We start from the raw sequence: 20,483 nt of genomic DNA on the forward strand, positions 1-20,483 counted from the left end.
CCATTTTGCATTCCCACCAGCAATGGATGAGAGTTTTTGTTGTTCCACATCTTCTCCAGCATTTGGTGTTTTGTTTTGAATTGGTGTGTCATGGTATCTCATTGTCATTTTAATTTGCAAATTCCTAATGACATATGATGTTGAGCATGTTTTCATCTGTTTATTTGCCATTTGCATATCTCTTTAGTGAAGTGTCTATTTAGATCTTTTGCTAATTTTGTAAAGTTATTTTCTTATTGTTGAGTTTCAAGGGTTCTTTGTATATTTTGAATACAGGTCCTTTATCAAAAGTATTTAATTTTCATATAGTCAAAACAGTTTATTTTCTGGCTCTGTCTTTGGTATGTCTTTAAAGCCTTCTTTCCCCTTAAATTATAAATATTCACTTGCATTTTTCTTTCAGTAATTTTATGATTTCATTTTGAGATGTTTGTATCTGGAAGTCTCAAATTTTGAGGAAGAGATGATTTCATTTTTCCCTCCATTTAAATCCACTTAGATATAATTGCTTTGCCTACTTTTGACAACCGTGCAATGGAAAACTGGGGACTGTTGATGTTTGATGAGTCATTATTGTTGCTGCAACCAAATGATAAACTAACAGAAAAAAAGACTGTGATCTCCTATATTGTCTCCCACGAGATTGGACATCAGGCATGTGGTAAAACGTTCTTTCTTATTTCACATGAAAATATTCTCCAGCTGCTGTACCAAAAGTAGCGACCCCCCCCAAACCCTGCTGTACACCAAAGTTTAAAAATTATTTGAAAAGTGGGTCGCTGAAAGAAAACAAGGAAGGATCTGTGTAATCAGATCCTGGGTGGATTTGAACTACTGGTGATAAATCACAGTGATGAGAACTTAAAGAACATTCGCAGGTCATATATTTATATCCAAAGAGTAACTGTGTTCCACAAAGTTCTCTTCAGGAAAAGTAAGCCAAGCAGAGCTATGATTATTTGCTTTCCATTCCATCTTAAAATAGAGATATTCAAAAAAGTCACTGCAAGATATCCACATTTCATTAGCAGATTGTTACAAACTTTTTTTTTTTTTGAGAGAAGTTACAAGTTAAAGGATTATAGTCAATATACTAGTGTCAGTGAGGTGAGCAGTAATTAATCCTGGAGCTGCATCCCCAAAGGTGATGTAAACAGGATTTATTTCATTAGATCTATATGCTTTTATGCTGTGATTTTAGAAGTTTAGTTATTTGATTTGATGGAGATTCTCACATCTGCATTTTGACCTTTATAAATCAAGTTTGTCAAGGAAGAAGTCATCGAAACTATGAAATTGTTATCTTTTTGTTATATGGACTCCTAAGAAGTTTTGGAGAAGAGTGATTTACTGGGATTGAATAACACCCTGTTACACAGTCAACACATACTTTCACAAGTTTTGATCAGTCACCCAAAGTGTCATTTTTTTATTATAGCCTAAATGACACATTGTTTTGGAATACAGGCTGCTATTAGTACGTCACAGCTGTTATATAGGAATTTGGTTAAATACCAGGATGTGGATTTGTTGGTTTTGGAAATTATTGTGTTTTTCTTTCCTGATTCTGTTTATCATCTGTTTGACGCTTTCTTTCTGTTAAGCTCAAATAGAAAATAATTATAGCTGTACCACTTTGAAGAACATACGAATACTTGAGTGATTTTTACATGGTGCAGATCAAATCATGTCCTGAAAACACAGTCACTGCTTACAGCAAGATCCTAATGTAGTCTGTTTAGAGTATAAGATTCTGTAATTAGTAGGTGCTAAGTAAACTTTCAGGACTTCTGCTTTAACTTAACTTTGGGGCAAAGTGGACAATTTAAGAACTGCTACTCTAGCTTAACTTATTTTTTAACATCACAATTTTAAAACAAAAATTGCTTTCAGTCATTGGATGTGAAATGATTATTTTAGAAGAAATGCATGACTGGCATCTCTTCATGTTAAAACAACAACGTCATTTTGGGGTCCTGTTTTCAAGTTTATCATTGATAGCAAAAAGCATTTAATTTTGTCTTTGACCTTACATTTATTTCACATGCAATTACAATAAATATTACTTAAATTGAATTTAAGAATTTTTTTTCCCCAACTCCAAAAGTGGTTTGGAAACTTGGTTACCATGAATTGGTGGAACAATATCTGGCTCAATGAAGGTTTTGCATCTTATTTTGAGTTTGGAGTAATTAACTACTTCAATCCTAAACTCCCAAGGGTAAGTAGTTTGTTAATTATAATTTTTTTCCCTTAATTATAAAAGTAATGCATGTTTATTGTTGAAAGTGTGTAAAATACAGAAAAATAAAAGGAATATTAAATTATCTGTAATACCAGAGATGATCAATTTTATCTTTTTTGGTATGTTTTCTTTTTCCAGACTTTTATTATTATAAATATTCCTAAAAGAGAATTACACAGAAATGTGTAATACCCTTTCTACTTCATACTATATCAAGAGCATTTCACAAATCATTAAATCATTTTTGAAAACATGATTTTTAAGGGTTGCCTAATATTTTATCATATCACCTTATAAGGTGTATCTATGTAATATTTCCCGACTATTAGATTTTAGGTTATTTTCATTTATTTCTACCTAGACTAAATTTTAAAGCACTTGTAATCAGTAGTCTATGGCTTTAATGATAAGAATATGCTATATTATATATTATAAATATTATATATTATGTTACATATAATACAGCTGATATTACATATAATACTAATAGCTGATATTGTATCTATTATAGCTGATATTCTTTTGCTGTTTTGAGTAAATAGTAATATGGAAAAATAAACTTATAGATATGCAAATCTGATTTTTTCAACTGTAAGTTATGTTTCTAATATTTTATTTAGAGTAATTAGGTAGTGCTTTCAGAATGGCACGATAAAGCCAAATTGATTTTATTTGATTTAGGTGTTTAAATGTTTAGACTTAATACCATCTTTTGACACAGACCTCACTTTTTCACTCCGAGCCAGGGGTCCTTTCTCCCCCTCTGTTCCTGCCTCCTGCCGTCCCCCTGATGCTCAGAGCTGCTCTTTCTGCTGCCCTTTGCTGGTCTCTCTCTCATCTCCCCTCCCAAGTGTTTCCAAGGCTCAATTTTTGGCCTCTTTCCTCCCTTCCCTACCCTCGCTCATTCAGAGTATATTGACATTTGAAATGCTGATCTCCACTGGCCAGATCTTCTTTACAGGCTAAATTTATTCACTTTGAAGGAGAGTCTAAGATTGTGTTCTTTCTATTATATTGGTTGTAAATTTTCCCTCTTACGAAAGGAGGGAGATGGTAGGTAGATATTTGGCTTTTGTTGATTAAAAAGTTGGCAGAATAAAAAGTTGACAGACCTCTCTTGGCGCCACAGAAACTTAAAAAAAAAAAAAATCCTTTTTTACCTGTTTGTGAAATTGTAGTTTCTGGGAAGCACTGATGTAGCAGCCTCTTACTGCCCCAGTTCCATGCCACCCACTCTGCCCTTTGCAAACATCCTATAAAATGCCCACCATCACATAGTCCGGCCATTCTGCAGTACCTCTGCTCTTCCTCCCCTGGATTGGACATCATTATATAGATCAGCAGAATGAAGTATTGAAAAGTTAATTGAGTCGCCCAAGGTCATTTGCCTGATTGAGGCAGAACTGTGACTACATTCCAGTTACCTGGGTCTAGTCTGAAGATGAGGATAATGATGATAATAACAGTAATACTGTATTTACCATTCACTGAGTACTTAGGATTTATCTGCCTGGTAGTGTAAGTTCTATACATATATCATCTTACTCAATCTTCAAAATAATCATATGAGTATAGCTGTTATTTTTTCTATTTTCTATTGAGGAAACTGAGGCATAGAAGCATTAGGTAAGTTGTTCAAGGTCTCACAGTTATTAAAGGTCAGAGATGAGAGTCAGTTCCAGGTTTCTCTAACTGCAAAGCCCATGCCTTTAACCACTGTGCTCTGCAGAGAAAACACCTGGGAGTGTTCTCGTTCTCAAGGAGCTTATGGTGTGTGTGTATATGTTCATTATATGACTCTTTTCATATACATAAACTTTATACACATACAGTAAATCTCAGTTGTCTTCAATAGTCCTTTCCGTATACTCTATACCTACAACATTGTTTATATCTCTCTTTTATAAAGTAGCATCTACACATGGTTAGTGTCATCTATAACTGTTTTTGAAAGCATTTGGTTGTATTCCAAATTAACTCTGTGCTGAGAGTAAATATGGAAAGAAATTGCATTCCCATAAAACAATTAGATTCACCCTGTATGTCCTTAATTGAATAGACTATACTATCAACATCAATCAGTTACCTCTTAATGCAACTAAAATGGCTAAGGTATTACCATATCTGGAAACAGTGATGAAAACATATTACTAATGTTTTTGAAGCTAAGATGGTAAGATTATCTTCTCTTTTACCATTTAGTTATTTCTTTTTATCATTGATTCTTTTTTTGTTTGTTTTATTTATTTTTTTATACAGCACATTCTTATTAGTTATCCATTTTATACATACTGGTGTATATATGTCAATCCCAAACTCCAAATTCATCACACCACCACCTCCACCCCCTCCGCTTCCCCCCCGGGTGTCCATACGTTTGTTCTCTGCATTTCTGTCTCAGTTTCTGCCCTGCAAACAGGTTCATCTGTACCATTTTTCTAGGTTCCACATACATGCGTTAATATACGATATTAGTTTTTCTCTTTCTGACTTACTTCACTCTGTATGACAGTCTCTAGATTCATCCACGTCTCTACAAATGACCCAATTTCATTCCTTTTTATGGCTGAGTAATATTGCATTGTATATATGTACCACATCTTCTTTATCCATTTGTCTGTCGATGGGCATTTAGGTTGCTTCCATGACCTGGTTATTGTAAATAGTGCTGCAATGAACATTGGGGTACATGTGTCTTTTTGAATTGTGGTTTTCTCTGGGTATATGCCCAGTAGTGGGATTGCTGGGTCGTATGGAAATTCTATTTTTAGTTTTTTAAGGAACGTCCATACTGTTCTCCATAGTGGCTGTATCAATTTACATTCCCACAAACAGTGCAAGAGGGTTCCCTTTTCTCTACACCCTCTCCAGCATTTGTTGTTTGTAGATTTTCTGATGATGCCCATTCTAACTGGTGTGAGGTGATACCTCATTGTAGTTTTGATTTGCATTTCTCTAATAATTAGTGATGTTGAGCAGCTTTTCATGTGCTTCTTTGCCATCTGTATGTCTTCTTTGGGGAAATGTCTATTTAGGTTTTCTGCCCATTTTTGGATTGGGTTGTTTGTTTTTTTAATATTGAGCTGCATGAGCTGTTTATATATTTTAGAGATTAATCCTTTGTCCATTGATTCATTTGCAAATATTTTCTCCCATGCTGAGGGCTGTCTTTTCGTCTTGTTTGTAGTTTCCTTTGCTGTGCAAAAGCTTTGAAGTTTCATTAGGTCCCATTTGTTTATTTTTGTTTTTATTTCCATTACTCTAGGAGGTGGATCAAAAAAGATCTTGCTGGGATTTATGTCAAAGAGTGTTCTTCCTATGTTTTCCTCTAAGAGTTTTATAGTGTCCAGTCTTACATTTAGGTCTCTAATCCATTTTGAGTTTATTTTTGTGTATGGTGTTAGGGAGTGTTCTAATTTCATTCTTCTACGTGTAGCTGTCCAGTTTTCCCAGCACCACTTATTGAAGAGACTGTCTTTTCTCCATTGTATATCCTTGCCTCCTTTGTCATAGATTAGTTGACCATAGGTGCGTGGGTTTACCTCTGGGCTTTCTATCCTGTTCCATTAATCTATATCTCTGTTTTTGTGCCAGTACCATATTGTCTTGATGACTGTAGCTTTGTAGTGTAGTCTGAAGTCAGGAAGTCTGATTCCTCCAGCTCTGTTTTTTTCCCTCAATACTGCTTTTGCTATTCGGGGCCTTTTGTGTCTCCATACAAATTTTAAGACTTTTTGTTCTAGTTCTGTAAAAAATGCCATTGGTAATTTGATAGGGATTGCATTGAATCTGTAGATTGCTTTGGGTAGTATAGTCATTTTCACAATATTGATTCTTCTAATCCAAGAACATGGTATATCTCTCCATCTGTTGGTATCATCTTTAATTTCTTTCATCAGTGTCTTATAGTTTTCTGCATACAGGTTTTTGTCTCCCTAGGTAGGTTTATTCCTAGGTATTTTATTCTTTTTGTTGCAGTGGTAAATGGGAGTGTTTCCTTAATTTCTCTTTCAGATTTTTCATCATTAGTGTATAGGAATGCAAGAGATTTCTGTGCATTAATTTTGTATCCTGCAACTTTACCAAATTCATTGATTAGCTCTAGTAATTTTCTGGTGGCATCTTTGGGACTCTCTGTGTATAGTATCATGTCATCTGCAAACAGTGACAGTTTTACTTCTTCTTTTCCAATTTGGATTCCTTTTATTTTTTTTTCTTCTCTGATTTCCGTGGCTAGGACTTCCAAAACTATGTTGAATAATAGTGGTGAGAGTGGACCTCCTTGTCTTGTTCCTGATCTTAGAGGAAATGCTTTCAGTTTTTCACCATTGAGAATGATGTTTGCTGTGGGTTTGTTGTATATGGCCTTTATTATGTTGAGGTAGGTTCCCTCCATGCCCACTTTCTGGAGAGTTTTTACCATAAATGGGTGTTGAATTTTGTCAAAAGCTTTTTCTGCATCTATTGAGATGATCATATGGTTTTTCTTCTTCAATTTGTTAATATGGTGTAACACATTGATTGATGTGCGTATATTGAAGAATCCTTGCATCCCTAGGATAAATCCCACTTGATCATGGTGCATGATCCTTGTAATGTGTTGTTGGATTCTGTTTGCTAGTATTTTGTTGAGGATTTTTTCGTCTATGTTCATCAGTGATATTGGTCTGTAACTTTCTTTTTTTGTAGTATCTTTGTCTGGTTTTCGTATCAGGGTGATAGTGGCCTCATAGAATGAGTTTGGGAGTGTTCCTTCCTGTGCAATTTCTTGGAAGAGTTTGAGAAGGGTGGGTGTTAGCTCTTCTCTAAATGTTTCAGAGAATTCACCTGTGAAGCCATCTGGTCCTGGACTTTTGTTTGTTGGAAGATTTTTAATCACAGTTTCAATTTCATTACTGGTGATTGGTCTGTTCATATTTTCTATTTCTTCCTGGTTCAGTCTTGGAAGGTTATACCTTTCTAAGAATTTGTCCATTTCTTCCAGGTTGTCCATTTTATTGGCATAGAGTTGCTTGTAGTAGTCTCTTTTGGTGCTTTGTATTTCTGCACTGTCTGTTGTAACTTCTCCTTTTTCATTTCTAATTTTATTGATTTGAGTCCTCTCCCCCTTTTTCTTGTAGAGTCTGGCTATGGCTTATCAATTTTGTTTATCTTCTCAAAGAACCAGCTTTTTAGTTTTATTGATCTTTGCTCTTGTTTTCTTTGTTTCTATTTCATTTATTTCTGCTCTGATCTTTATGATTTCTTTCCTTCTACTAACTTTGGGTTTTGTTTCTTCTTCTTTCTCTAGTTCCTTTTAGGTGTAAGGTTAGATTGTTTATTTGAGATTTTTCTTGTTTCTTGAAGTAGGCTTGTATTGCTATAAACTTCCCTATTAGTACTGCTTTTGCTGCATCCCATATGTTTTGGATTGTCGTGTTTTCATTGTCATTTGTCTCTAGGTATTTTTTGATTTCCTCTTTGATTTCTTCAGTGATATCTTGGTTACTTAGTAACGTATTGTTTAGCTTCAATGTGTTTGTGTTTTTTTATGTTTTTTTCCCTGTAATTGATTTCTAATCTCATAGCGTTGTGGTCTGAAAAGATGCTTGATATGTTTTCAATTTTCTTAAATTTACTGAGGCTTGATTTGTGACCCAAGATGTGAGGTATCCTGGAGAATGTTCCATGCACACTTGAGAATAAAGTGTAATCTGCTGTTTTTGGATGGAATGTTCTATAAATATCAATTAAATCTATCTGGTCTATTGTGTCACTTAAAGCTTGTGTTTCCTTATTTATTTTCATTTTGGATGATCTGTCCATTGGTGTAAGTGAGGTGTTAAAGTCCCCCACTATTATTGTGTTACTGTCGATTTCCTCTTTTATAGCTGTTAGCAGTTGCCTTATGTATTAAGTGCTCCTATGTTGGGAGCCTATATATTTATAACTGTTACATCTTCTTCTTGGATTGATCCCTTCATCATGACGTAGTGTCCTTCCTTGTCTCTTGTAACATTCTTTATTTTAAAGTCTATTTTATCTGATATGAATATTGCTACTCCAGCTTTCGTTTCATTTCCATTTGCATGGAATATCTTTTTCCATCCCCTCACTTTCAGTCTGTATGTGTCCCTAGGTCTGAAGTGGGTCTCTGTAGACAGCATACATATGGGTCTTGTTTTTGTATCCATTCAGTGAGCCTGTGTATTTTGGTTGGAGCATTTAATCCATTCACGTTTAAGGTAATTATTGATATGTATGTTCCTATTACCATTTTCTTAATTGTTTTGGGTTTGTTTTTGTAGGTCCTTTTCTTCTCTTGTGTTTCCCACTTAGAGAAGTTCCTTTAGCATTTGTTGTACAGCTGCTTTGGTGGTGCTTAATTCTCTTAGTTTTTGCTTGTCTGTAAAACGTTTGATTTCTCCATCGAATCTGAATAAGATCCTTGCCGGGTAAAGTAATCTTGGTTGTAGGTTCTTCCCTTTCATCACTTTACATGTGTCATGCCACTCCCTTCTGGCTTGTAGAGTTTCTGCTGAGAAATCAGCTGTTAACCTTATGGGAGTTCCCTTGTATGTTATTTGTCATTTTTCCCTTGCTGCTTTCAATAGTTTTTCTTTGTCTTTATTTTTTGCCAATTTGATTACTTTGTGTCTCGGTGTGTTTCTCCTTGGGTTTATCCTGTATGGGACTCTGTGCATTTCCTGGACTTGGGTGGCTATTTCCTTTCCCATGTCAGGGAAGTTTTCGACTATAATCTCTTCAAATATTTTCTCGGGTCCTTTCTGTCTCTCTTCTCCTTCTGGGACCCCTATAATGTGAATGTTGTTTAATGTTGTCCCAGAGGTCTCTTAGGCTGTCTTCATTTCTTTTCATTCTTTTTTCTTTATTCTGTTCCACAGCAGTGAATTCCACCATTCTGTCTTCCAGGTCACTTATCCATTCTTCTGCCTCAGTTATTCTACTATTGATTCCTTCTAGTGTATTTTTCATTTCAGTTATTGTATTGTTCATCTCTGTTTGTTTTTTCTTTAATTCTTCTAGGTCTTCGTTAAACATTTCTTGCATCTTCTCGATCCTTGCCTCCATTCTTTTTCCAAGGTCCTGGATCATCTTCACTCTCATTATTCTGAATTCTTTTTCTGGAAGGTTGCCTATCTCCACTTCATTTAGTTGTTTTTCTGGGGTTTTATCTTGTTCCTTCATCTGGTACATAGCTCTCTGCCTTTTCATCTTGTCTATCTTTCTGTGAATGTGGTTTTCGTTCCACAGGCTGCAGGATTGTAGTTATTCGTGCTTCTGCTCTCTGCCCTCTGGTGGATGAGGCTATCTACGAGGCTTGAGCAAGTTTCCTGATGGGAGGGACTGGTGGTGGGTAGAGCTGGCTGTTGCTCTGGTGAGCAGAGCTCAGTAAAACTTTAATCCGCTTGTCTGCTGATGGGTCAGGCTGGGTTCTCTCCCTGTTGGTTATTTGGCCTGAGGCAACCCAATACTGGAGCCTACCCGGCTCTTTGGTGGGGCTGATGGTGGACTCTGGGAAGGCTCACACCAAGCAGTATTTCCCAGAATCTCTGTCACCAGTGTCCTTGTCCTCACAGTGAGACACAGCCACCCCCCGCCTCTGCAGGAGACCCTCCAACACTAGCAGGTAGGTCTGGTTCAGTCTCCTATGGGGTCACGGCTCCTTCCCCTGGGTCCCGGTGTGCACACTACTTTGTGTGTGCCTTCCAAGAGTGGAGTCTCTGTTTCCCCCAGTCCTGTCGAAGTCCTGCAATCAAATTCTGCTAGGCTTCAAAGTCTGATTCTCTAGGAATTCCTCCTCCCGTTGCATAGTGTATAGGAATGCAAGAGATTTCTGTGCATTAATTTTGTATCCTGCAACATGTCAGGTTGGGAAGCCTGACATGGGGCTCAGAACCTTCACTCCAGTGGGTGGACTTCTGTGGTATAAGTGTTCGCCAGTTTGTGAGTCACCCACCCAGCAGTTATGGGATTTGATTTTATTGTGATTGCGCCCCTCTTACCATCTCATTGTGGCTTCTCCTTTGTCTTTGGATGTGGGGTATCTTTTTTGGTGAGTTCCAATGTCTTCCTGTCGATGATTGTTCAGCAGTTAATTGTGATTCTGGTGCTCTTGCAAGAGGGAGTGAGAGCACGTCCTTCTACTCTGCCATCTTGAACCAATGTCCCCTTATCATTGATTCTTAATCACTCTTTTCTGAGTGTACATTTCTCAATCCCATGTAGAGCTGAGTGAAATATAACCCTTGCCAGAAGAGTATCAGATCCTGGAGCTTGAGAACATTGCCATGAGCTTTGTTTTTTAAAAGCTTAAGGCCCTGTTTCAATGATCTTTGAGAGATCAAATCTTTGGCTTCCTTTTAATCTAGTCATTGGATTGAAATTGAGTAAAGAGCATCACAGAACCATATGCAGAAACAGATTTCCATTTTTTCTAACTGGTCTAATTTCAGCTGAAAATTATTAAAGTACGAGATGAATGGGTCATGGTCAAGGATTCAGAACATTTCAATTGGTTTCTTGATCTCTGAAGCTCCAGCTCTGACATTGCTACTCACTGACGTTTTTCCGCTCCTCTTCTGCCTGGTCCAAGGAAGCAGCAGTCTCGGTGGAGGGAAAGGGCACATAAGGGCCTTGCAGCCTGTCAGATCTCGCTATGTTTTTATGATCACTGTAAGCTGAGGCAAGTAACTGAACATTTCTGAGCTTTCATTCCTCATTTGTAAAATAAGTTTTATACAGTCATTCAATAGATTATTGAGTATCTAACAGGCACTGTTGTGACAGCCACCATTTTACTAAGCACTCATTACGTGCTTATAGAGTATTGCGTACATTATCTGACTCAAGCCTCCAAACAACTCTGAAGAAATAATAATAATAATATAATCACAGTAGTGGTTAACCCTTATTGAGCATGCTCTATTTGCCAGTCACAGTGCTAAAAATTTTATGTAAATTAATTTAGACCTGATAATAATCCAGTGAGGACAGTGTTGCTTCCTGCATTTTCAGAGGTGAAACTGAGTTTCAGAGTGATGAAGTTGGTTGCCTTTTATGAGTCACACAACTCCTAAGAGGCTGCAGTAGGATTCAAACCCAGGCAGCTCAACTCCAAAGCCTGTGCTTTTAACCACAATGATATTCCATACAAATTTATTATCATAAATACTGTTATATTTCTTAGGATAATAGTAGATTTAATAGAAACAGGTTTTGTTCTCTGGCATCTCACAGCTTGCAGGAAGAAAGTAATGGTGAGTGTCTAGTCTCGCTTTATCCAATCACTGTATGCAGTAGCTAGATAATGTTTTTTAAAAAGCTGGTATCACTTTTTACGTAGAGTTTCCCTTCAGGAGTGGAACAGGCTGGGATGAGCATCACCTTATGGGAGGCCCAGAGTAGAAAAACCTGAGGGATGTTGAGGAAGAGGTGTTCGTCTCATTAGTCACAGTTATCTTGTGTGATTCTGTTGAAACCAAGATTATGTAAAACCTTATACCAGGCAGGCAGAAGAGAGACACACAATCCATTCTGAGAGAGAAAACCCCCACAAAATATGGAAAACGCTATATGTACAAAAGTGTTCATTAATACATTTTTTATAACTGCAAAAAAGAAACAAAACAAAACTGGAAGCAACTTAAATGCCTAACTAATAGGGAAATGATTGTCAACTATGGTCCATCGACCTTATGGGGTATTTTGCAGCTGTGTATTTATTTATTTTAATGTTTTGCTTTTGCAAAAGTTATATCTGCAGTACTTTGAAAAGAAGAAAATCATCTGTGATTTGACCACCCTGTGATAACCATGATTAAGGTTTGGTTTATTTCTTTCCAAGTTATGTTTATTTCACTTACAATGCAGTGGCCATTATTAGGAATAGTTACAAAGATAAGACAGCAAAATTTCTAAATGAATACTATAATAAGTAAATTAAAAAGGTTGTTTTTACAAATATGAGAATAAATAAATAGATAGGAAAAAAGATTGGAAAGAGCTGGACTAAACATTCTAATGGGAGTTATTGTAGGGTGTGGGCTTATGGGTGTTTTTTATTTTTGCTATTTTCTTCATTGTGTTATGGGTCAACAGTGCACACTCTCAAGAGCTCTTGGGTGTTAAATTAGTAAAATCTATACTTAATGAATAAGGTCAGACTTAGGCAGATGTCTCCTCTAAATCCTTGCTTCTCAAAGTGTGATTCTCAAGCTAGCAACATCAGCATCACCTGGTATTTTATTAGAAATACAGTCCCCAGCCCAGACCAACTGTTAGAATATGAGTTTGACAAAATCCCCAGGGGATCCTATTGACATTAAAGTTTGACATGCATTGCTCTAAATGACAGGCTTTCTCATTTGGGGAAGAGCAGAGTTTGATGATAGCTTAACCAAAGTATTAATAAATCTAAACATAATGTGCTAATAGGAGAGGGTTGATTGGAACATTGGCAAATGGAAGTGGGGCAGAGTTTGAAAATTTATCTGACACTGTTGAGGGATGAGAGAGTCAACTTGGGGACCCCGGCAAGAGTCACTAGGGAGCTGAGACTTCATGTAAATTACCAAGTGCTCGCCCGGCTCTCCAGGGTATGAGTAAGCTGTCCCTGTAGCTTCTCCACTGCCCTTTCTTTGGCTTTGTCTTCCCAGGTACCTCTTGACTATTCTTTGGTTTTCCTTCTAGCTTTCCTTCAGAAAGAAATGGCCCCTGTCATGTGTCTAAGAGAGATCTAGTCTTTTGGAGAGTTCTGTACTTATTAAAATATAAATAATTGCCATCTCTTCATGCATGAGTATCCAGTCTGTGGATTTATTTCTAATAACTAATATTACATCAGCATCATTGTGAATTTGTAAATCTGGCATGCTTTTGGTTTATAAATGTCCATGTAACAGAGACTGATAAATTTTAAGGGATTGCTAATAAAATTACCAATAAAATTCTAGAGGGTTAAAACCACCTAGAGATGCTGTTCCCTGGAGGACTTGTCTGGGTGGCCAGGAACCTCCTTAGGGGAATGTAGATGTCTCTCTTGGCAACATTAACTTTTGTAATTGATTTTTTTAAATTGAAATAAAAAAGGATACCAAATGGGAAGGAACGTATCCTAGAGTTTTGTTATTCAAGGAATCCTAACTTATTTGGCCCATTGTAGCCCAAAGAGTACTTCTCAATTATTGATTTTTCCTTTCTTCAGTGTTAGTTTTTGAAAGTATTTTAGGAACATTGAACTTGGTGTTTCTGTGACACCTCAGAAGTTAACGTGGCTCAATGTTTTCCTTTTAGAATGAGGTCTTTTTTTCTAACATTTTACATGGTGTCCTCAGAGAAGATCACGCCCTGGTATCTAGAGCCGTCTCCATGAAGGTGGAAAATTTCACAGAAACCAATGAAATAAACGAGCTCTTTGACCTATTTACTTACAACAAGGTAAAATCAGTTACACATTTACATTTGTTCTGCACTCTTGCAGAGAGCTACATAAAATGAATTCTAAGGGTCCTAGACTAACGTACTACTACACAACTTTGGTACAAAAACCTTAATATTATTCAGTAGATGGATTTCAGAAAACGTGGTTAAATCAGTTCTTATCTAGTAAATATTAATCAACTACGATAGGTGCTCAGTATCATCTACCTTTATTAATATAGACTTAGCTTGCTACTTCTAAGTGAACCCTTCTGCTTGGTGGAAATTTGTTCTTGTATCGACTGAAAGAAGAACACACAACATAAAAGTTGTGAGTTAAGTTTTATTCAGGAATCTTACTGAGGACTATAGCCCAGGAGACTGCCTCTCAGAGTGCTCTGAGAAACTACTCCAAAGAGGTAAGGGAGGGGCCAGGATATATCTGAACTTTTTTGCTGGGAAAAACATGCAGTCAAGCATAAAAAGATTACTGCTAGTCACAAGGAACAGACATCTCAAGTTAATAATTTTAGTGCTTTTCTGTACATGGAAAAATGTAAGAATCTGGGGTCATTGAAATTTTTCCTTACATATGCATCTTAACTATCTAGGGGCCAGTATATTCAAAGCACAGAATGCTTCCTGTTTTTCTCCATCCTGAATTCCCCCCAGGGTGCACTCTCAGTGGGCATCTGCAATGGCTAATGGCTGATCCTTGTAGAACTGGAATGGCAGGCAACATGTTTTTCTTTACACTTGCCGTATGAGTATCTCAGTTTAAAAACTATTCTGCGCCCTGAACTCTTTATATGTAGGACATTTTCTCATCTTTTACCTGTTAATTAGTGACAATCTCCTATTTTATTAGCACATTTGGGGATAACCCAGACATTCAACTAAAGTGCGCAATGCAATCAGGAGCACAGCCCAGAATCTTGCTTATCAGAATGGAATGCGTCAATATTTAGATACCGAATTTTGTTTAAATAATGGACAGCTTTTTATGTCTTAGGGAGCGTCTCTGGCCCGGATGCTTTCTAGTTTCTTGAATGAGAAAATATTTATCAGCGCACTTAAGGTGAGTTTACAAAATTGTTGTTACCTGGAAAACAGTAAACATAAATTGCTTTGGCATGTTATTTATCTTAACCTTAACTTTTCTATTTTAATAGTCATATTTGGAGACATTTTCTTACTCAAATGCTGAGCAAGATGATCTATGGAGGCATTTTCAAATGGTAATTCTCTCACTCCCTGCCATGTTTTTGCTGAGTTGTTTTCTAAGATCGGGAGACCATGTGTGTATGGTGATGCCACAGGAAAACCATCTTTCCTTGTTTTGACACTCCTTTAAGTCAGGGGTTGCTTCTTTAGTCTTCACCACTATATTCCCAATGCCCAGAAGAGAGCCTGCATATGTTAGATCCATAAAAAATGTGTTCAGTGAATGAATGAATGAGTGAATGAATGAACTAAGGAACCATTCATATATAGAGAGTTGAACAGAATTACATTTGGTCCAGAATATCACCCACTGGGAATTATTGTACTATATAAATGAGGAAGAGAATAGCTATGTAGTTTCTTTTAGGAGATTGCTACCTCAAAAGATTTTGATGATAAATATCTGCTTTTGTGATGATTTTTTTAAAACAGGCCATAGATGACCAGAGTAAAATTCTTTTGCCAGCAACAGTAAAAAGCATCATGGACAGTTGGACACACCAGAGTGGTTTTCCAGTTATCACCTTAAATGTATCTACTGGCGTCATGAAACAGGAGCCATTTTATCTTGGAAAGGTTAAAAATCAGACCCTTCTAACCCACAGGTAGGTAGATTTGCTCCTCTGTCTTCACCTTCCCTGGGATTGAGCTCTGATCAAATGGAAACCAGCCTGTGGGTGAGGAAGCATAACCCCTACTGGATACACACCCTTCCATGAGGTGATTCTGGGATGGTGACTGAGTGCTCCATGCAGGATGTCGCTGGCGTGCTAGGATGGGGCAGAGCCCCTCATGTGCTGAGCAAGGCCAGAGACCTTCATTTAGGGATTCAAGCAGTGCCCCTCCCCTGGGATATAGGGCCACACCCATGACCAAAGCTTTGGGTGTTATGCATTCTCTTCTGTCCTTTAGACAGAGGTCATGAATTAGTCAGAATTCTGTGTGAAAGGCAATAAAATAGAGCCTGAAATGCCTCCTGTTAGTTAAGAAGAAAGGGGATCCTGTTGCAATGTTGTCTTCGCTTCCCTAGAAACGGAACTGAATGGTGACTGTATCCTTGAAGAATAATTCTGTGCATGTCTGCCCATGCACTTATCTGTGCTGCTGTAGCCATACCTAAAATGTTAGAATTATAGATCCCAAATTCAAACCTTAGGTAAGTCTTATTCAAAATCTCTGAGTTTCAGTTGCCTTATCTATAAAGTAAATGTAATAACATATATCCCAGGGGATTATTGTAGAAGTGAAATAGAATAATAAGTATAAAGTGGCTTAGCATTCATCACTTTCTCCTTCCCTTTCCTCCTCTTTCTTGTTAGATAATTTTCAACTTTTTTTAAAAGATAAATTTATTTATTTATTTATGTATTTTTGGCTGTATTGGGTCTTCGTTGCTGCACGTGGGCTTTCTCTAGTTGTGGTGAGAGGGGGCTACTCTTTGTTGCAGTACGCGGGCTTCTCATTGAGGTGGCTTCTCTTGTTGCAGAGCACAGGCTCTAGGCTCGTGGGCTTCAGTAGTTGTGGCATGTGGGCTCCGTAGCTGTGGCTCACAGGCTCTAGAGCGCAGGCTCAGTAGTTGTGGCGCACGGCTTAGTTGTTCCACGGCATGGGGGATCTTCCTGGACCAGGGCTCAAACCCGTGTCCCCTGCATTGGCAGGTGGATTCTTAACCACTGCGCCATCAGGGAAGCCCTTCCAACTGGTTTTGATAAAAGTTTTGATCCTCAGATCTCATTATATTAAGTATCAACACAAATGAGTAATTAATTTTCATATATCACCACCAAAATTTTCAAGTTGTCCTACTCTTTCTTTAAAACCCCAAGGGAGGGAACAGGAGACCTGCAATTCCCTTCTCCCTGTGATATTTCATGACTTGTGAGAAGAGGTGGCCTTAGCTATCACATAAACAGAGACCCTCAGTTCAAAGTCTGAGAAACCAGACTTGTGAGCGTTTGAGCAAGATTGGAAATATTGCCCAAATTCCAAGTAATGTGTCTCTTCAGATGACTAATGTTCTCCCTGTGGTCAGCGACTTCATCCATGTCATGTCCACCAATGTGGGAAGAATGCCAGCATTCAGTTTATATGAGTAATCTGGCTCATTTTTGTTGAACACTTTTCAGACGAGGAGAAAGCTTGAGGTGGAGAAGCATTTTGAAATGTTTGTCAAGCATTTTCTTCTTAACTGATTATTCAACTCTCTTGGCACAGATAGCTTTGGGTCTGTCTGTAGCATTTGAATGACCCCTGAGTAAGGCCAGGTGGCTGTAATTTAATATAAACAGGCCTTGAAAATTTCAAGTACAGGAGAGTCTTAGTAGCTACCTTAAGTTATAAAAAGAAGCAAATCTGTAAGACACAACAAGAGAGTAAACAAATAGCCAAAGCAAAACTGACTTGTGAAACAACAGTGAATAATTCTAAGAGCAAAGTCCTGCATATCCACAGGGAATGACCAAAGAATTTGAGTTCTGTTATTTTATCATCTTATTTAATATTGGCTCAGAGCTGATATTCTTATGTGTGAACATTAACTGAATTTTTAATTTTTTTCCAAAAAGTGACACGTGGATTGTACCTATTCTTTGGATAAAAAATGGAACTACACAGTCTTTAGTCTGGCTAGATAAAAGCAGCAGTAAGTAACAAATTTTTAAAAATATCTTCACATATATATGCAAATATATATGTGTGTATGTATATATATATGTGTGTGTAAACATATATATATATATATATATATAAAGGCAGAGACTAAAATGTTGAGATGTCTATCTTTTGAAAAGCTATCTTGTTTAAAACTAAAATATTGTATCATTCTTGTTGAACATAGAGCTTTAAAGAAAAGTTTCTAATCAAAAGCCATTATATGTGAAAAAATATAATTATGTGGTAAGATCAATACATATTTTACAATATCTTTACTTTTTGTTTTATTGGACTTATTGTTTAGAATTAAGAGGGTGTAGTACAGACACGTAGTAAAATATTTTTAAAATGTACCATTTCAAACTTTTCACCTGTTTCTTTGTAGAAGTATTCCCTGAAATGCAGGTTTCAGATTCTGATCATGACTGGGTGATTTTAAATTTGAATATGACTGGATATTATAGAGTTAACTATGATACATTTGGTTGGAAGAAATTAAATCAACAGCTTGAAAAAGATCCTAAGGTAAGGTTATTTTTTTATACCTTTTATTAAATATCATTAATATTGCACTCTCTAGCCTTTAGAGGTTGAGCTTTCATTAACCTGTCTGGTGGGAACCTGACCCCTGTTGCCAACCCTCACCCCAAGGCATACTGGATTTTTTTTTTCTTATTCTTAGAAGGGAGAGGTTTTGGTTGAATGCATCGTGTTTTTGAACATTAATCTCACTTTTCCACAATAATTTTACCTTTCTAGGTAAAAAAATCAGAAGAATTTCCTATTAACCATTAACTTTGTGATCTTAGGCAAGTTAAATGTTCTGCTTCAATTTCTTCACTTTAAAATGGGAATAATATCATATCTTTCTTATTCCTTATGAGGATTAGAGGTGATGTAAGTGAACATATACTTAAAATTTCAAAGCCCATAATAGGTGCCAGTACGTATATGCTAGAAAATGTTAATTTTCTAAAAACTGTATTTTCACCCTCCCTCAAAGGAAAGAATTTAATTCACAAGGTATCAGTAATAATCCAATATTGCTTTAAGTTATAAAACAACTGTAAATTATTATGCAATATAGAAATATTAAAACATTGGCTAGCTCTTATCAGTCAGATTTTAATTGGTTGAATTAAACCAAATCTCCATTGGTGGAGATGGATGTTGGCTTAGAGGTCTATAGAGTTGGCTCTGCTGTGAAATCTTGGGCTGTTCATTTAGTCTCTATTCATAAAACTAGAGAGTTGAACTAAAAGATATCTTAGGTGTCTCTCTCTTCGAAAGTTCTGTGAGTCACACAGCAGCCTCTCTGGCAGGAGAGGCAGTGCACAGCATACTGGTCCAGAGCTCGGGTTCTGGGTCAGGTAGACTTGTGTTCATATTTTTGTTCATCATTTACCAGATGTGTGACCTTGGGCCTCTTGTTTGCCCAGTCATGCCTTGGGTTCCTTATCAGTATAATAATGGGTGTAATAGACCTTAAAGGGTTGTTGTGAAGATTAAATAAGGTGATGTGTGTATTATGTTTAACAGAGGCCTGACACAATTTGGGCATTCAGAACATGATCAGTAATTTTAAAAAATTATCATTGGTCTTTTGAATAAAGGTACAAAAAACAGTTATAATAATACTTTATTTAAAGATCTTTTTCAGAGTAGCTAAATTCTTCTTAATTTCTAAGGGCAGTCTTAGCCATGGAAGCACTAGGTCATGCCATTATAGCTATGATTTCTTGAAATCCTTGTAGATTTACTTATTGAAAAACTGGGGTCAATTATTCCTACAACATAGTTGCTGAGCAAATAAATCATTTCTATTATTAATATTAATCTAGAAAATGTAAGTGTTATTATTACTGCCAGAAAAGATATGCGACTACAACAAAGGAGAGAATTAAGCTTGGCTTGTTCAGATGCTTAAAGGGATGTTGTGAAGATAAATTTTCTGGGACCACATATATGAACATGCTGGGGGGGTACTGAAGGACTGCTGTAGGAAACTTTGGGCACCCTTAGGACACAAGCTGAGACAGAGACCTGTGGCCTGACAACGCCAGGGAGCTCAAACCGAAGCCTGAGGAGTTAGGTTGGCAGTTGACTCCTGCCTTTTCATGATTCCAAGGGCTCTGTTGGTGGTATTGTGTCAAATTAGTAAACTCTTGAGAAGAGAGATACCATTGAAAAGAGTACCTCACTATTGCCAAAATAGTGCTAAGTAATATTCTTTAAGGCTTCCTATGCCAAAAAGTCCCCTGACAACAATTTGGACATTGTGATACAATTTAATGTATACTTTCTGTTTTGGAGAGGCCCTTTAAACTTGGCTTCCTGTTTTATTTTTTAACATGCTGTTTTTCACAGAGTATTTTGGCAAAACTCTCAGCCATATTTAAGCCTTATGATTGATGTCCAGAGGGATCACTTATCAAAAGCAGATGTATAATAAATAAATTATGGGAACCATCCTTAGAAATGATCATTTCTCTGTACATAATTCACATGAAAGTGCTTTGTAAGCAGCAATGATCTTTAAATGTTGTTATTATTTTGAAAATTATTTTTTCACTAAAAATGTTCTCATCTTTTCCTGAACATTTTTGGATCTCATTTGCAGGCTATTCCTGTTATTCACAGACTTCAGTTGGTTGATGATGCCTTTTCCTTGTCTAAGTGAGTATATTTTCTTCTTTCATCATTTTAGCGTGTACCTTGAGAAATTTATAAAAATAATAACCTCATCACTATGAACTTGGTTCTTTAGTATATACAGGCCCTAACTTATTAAGATTAGGATCAAATTCTGTGGTTATTGTGGAATTTATGATATAAAAGTTGCTAGAATATGCAACAACATGGATGAACATTGAGGACATTAAGCTACATGAAATAAGCCAGGCACAGAAAGACAAATACTGTATGTTTCCATTTACATGAG

General features: G+C 36.7%; 1 protein-coding gene across 1 annotated transcript in view; it reads left to right on the forward strand.

The window, feature by feature from the left end:
• The window catches only part of LVRN (laeverin), a 78,196-nt gene that overhangs the window by 39,820 nt on the left and 17,893 nt on the right, over positions 1-20,483 (forward strand). The window contains exons 5-13 of the mRNA XM_061188067.1: positions 500-654; positions 2,108-2,221; positions 13,541-13,684; positions 14,679-14,744; positions 14,839-14,904; positions 15,323-15,495; positions 17,455-17,531; positions 17,928-18,067; positions 20,163-20,218. Coding sequence (XP_061044050.1) covers positions 500-654; positions 2,108-2,221; positions 13,541-13,684; positions 14,679-14,744; positions 14,839-14,904; positions 15,323-15,495; positions 17,455-17,531; positions 17,928-18,067; positions 20,163-20,218 — 991 coding nt within the window. The remainder of the gene's footprint in view (positions 1-499; positions 655-2,107; positions 2,222-13,540; positions 13,685-14,678; positions 14,745-14,838; positions 14,905-15,322; positions 15,496-17,454; positions 17,532-17,927; positions 18,068-20,162; positions 20,219-20,483) is intronic.

This window comes from Eubalaena glacialis, chromosome 4, assembly GCF_028564815.1.
Source record: "Eubalaena glacialis isolate mEubGla1 chromosome 4, mEubGla1.1.hap2.+ XY, whole genome shotgun sequence".
NCBI classification, from domain to species: domain Eukaryota; kingdom Metazoa; phylum Chordata; class Mammalia; order Artiodactyla; family Balaenidae; genus Eubalaena; species Eubalaena glacialis.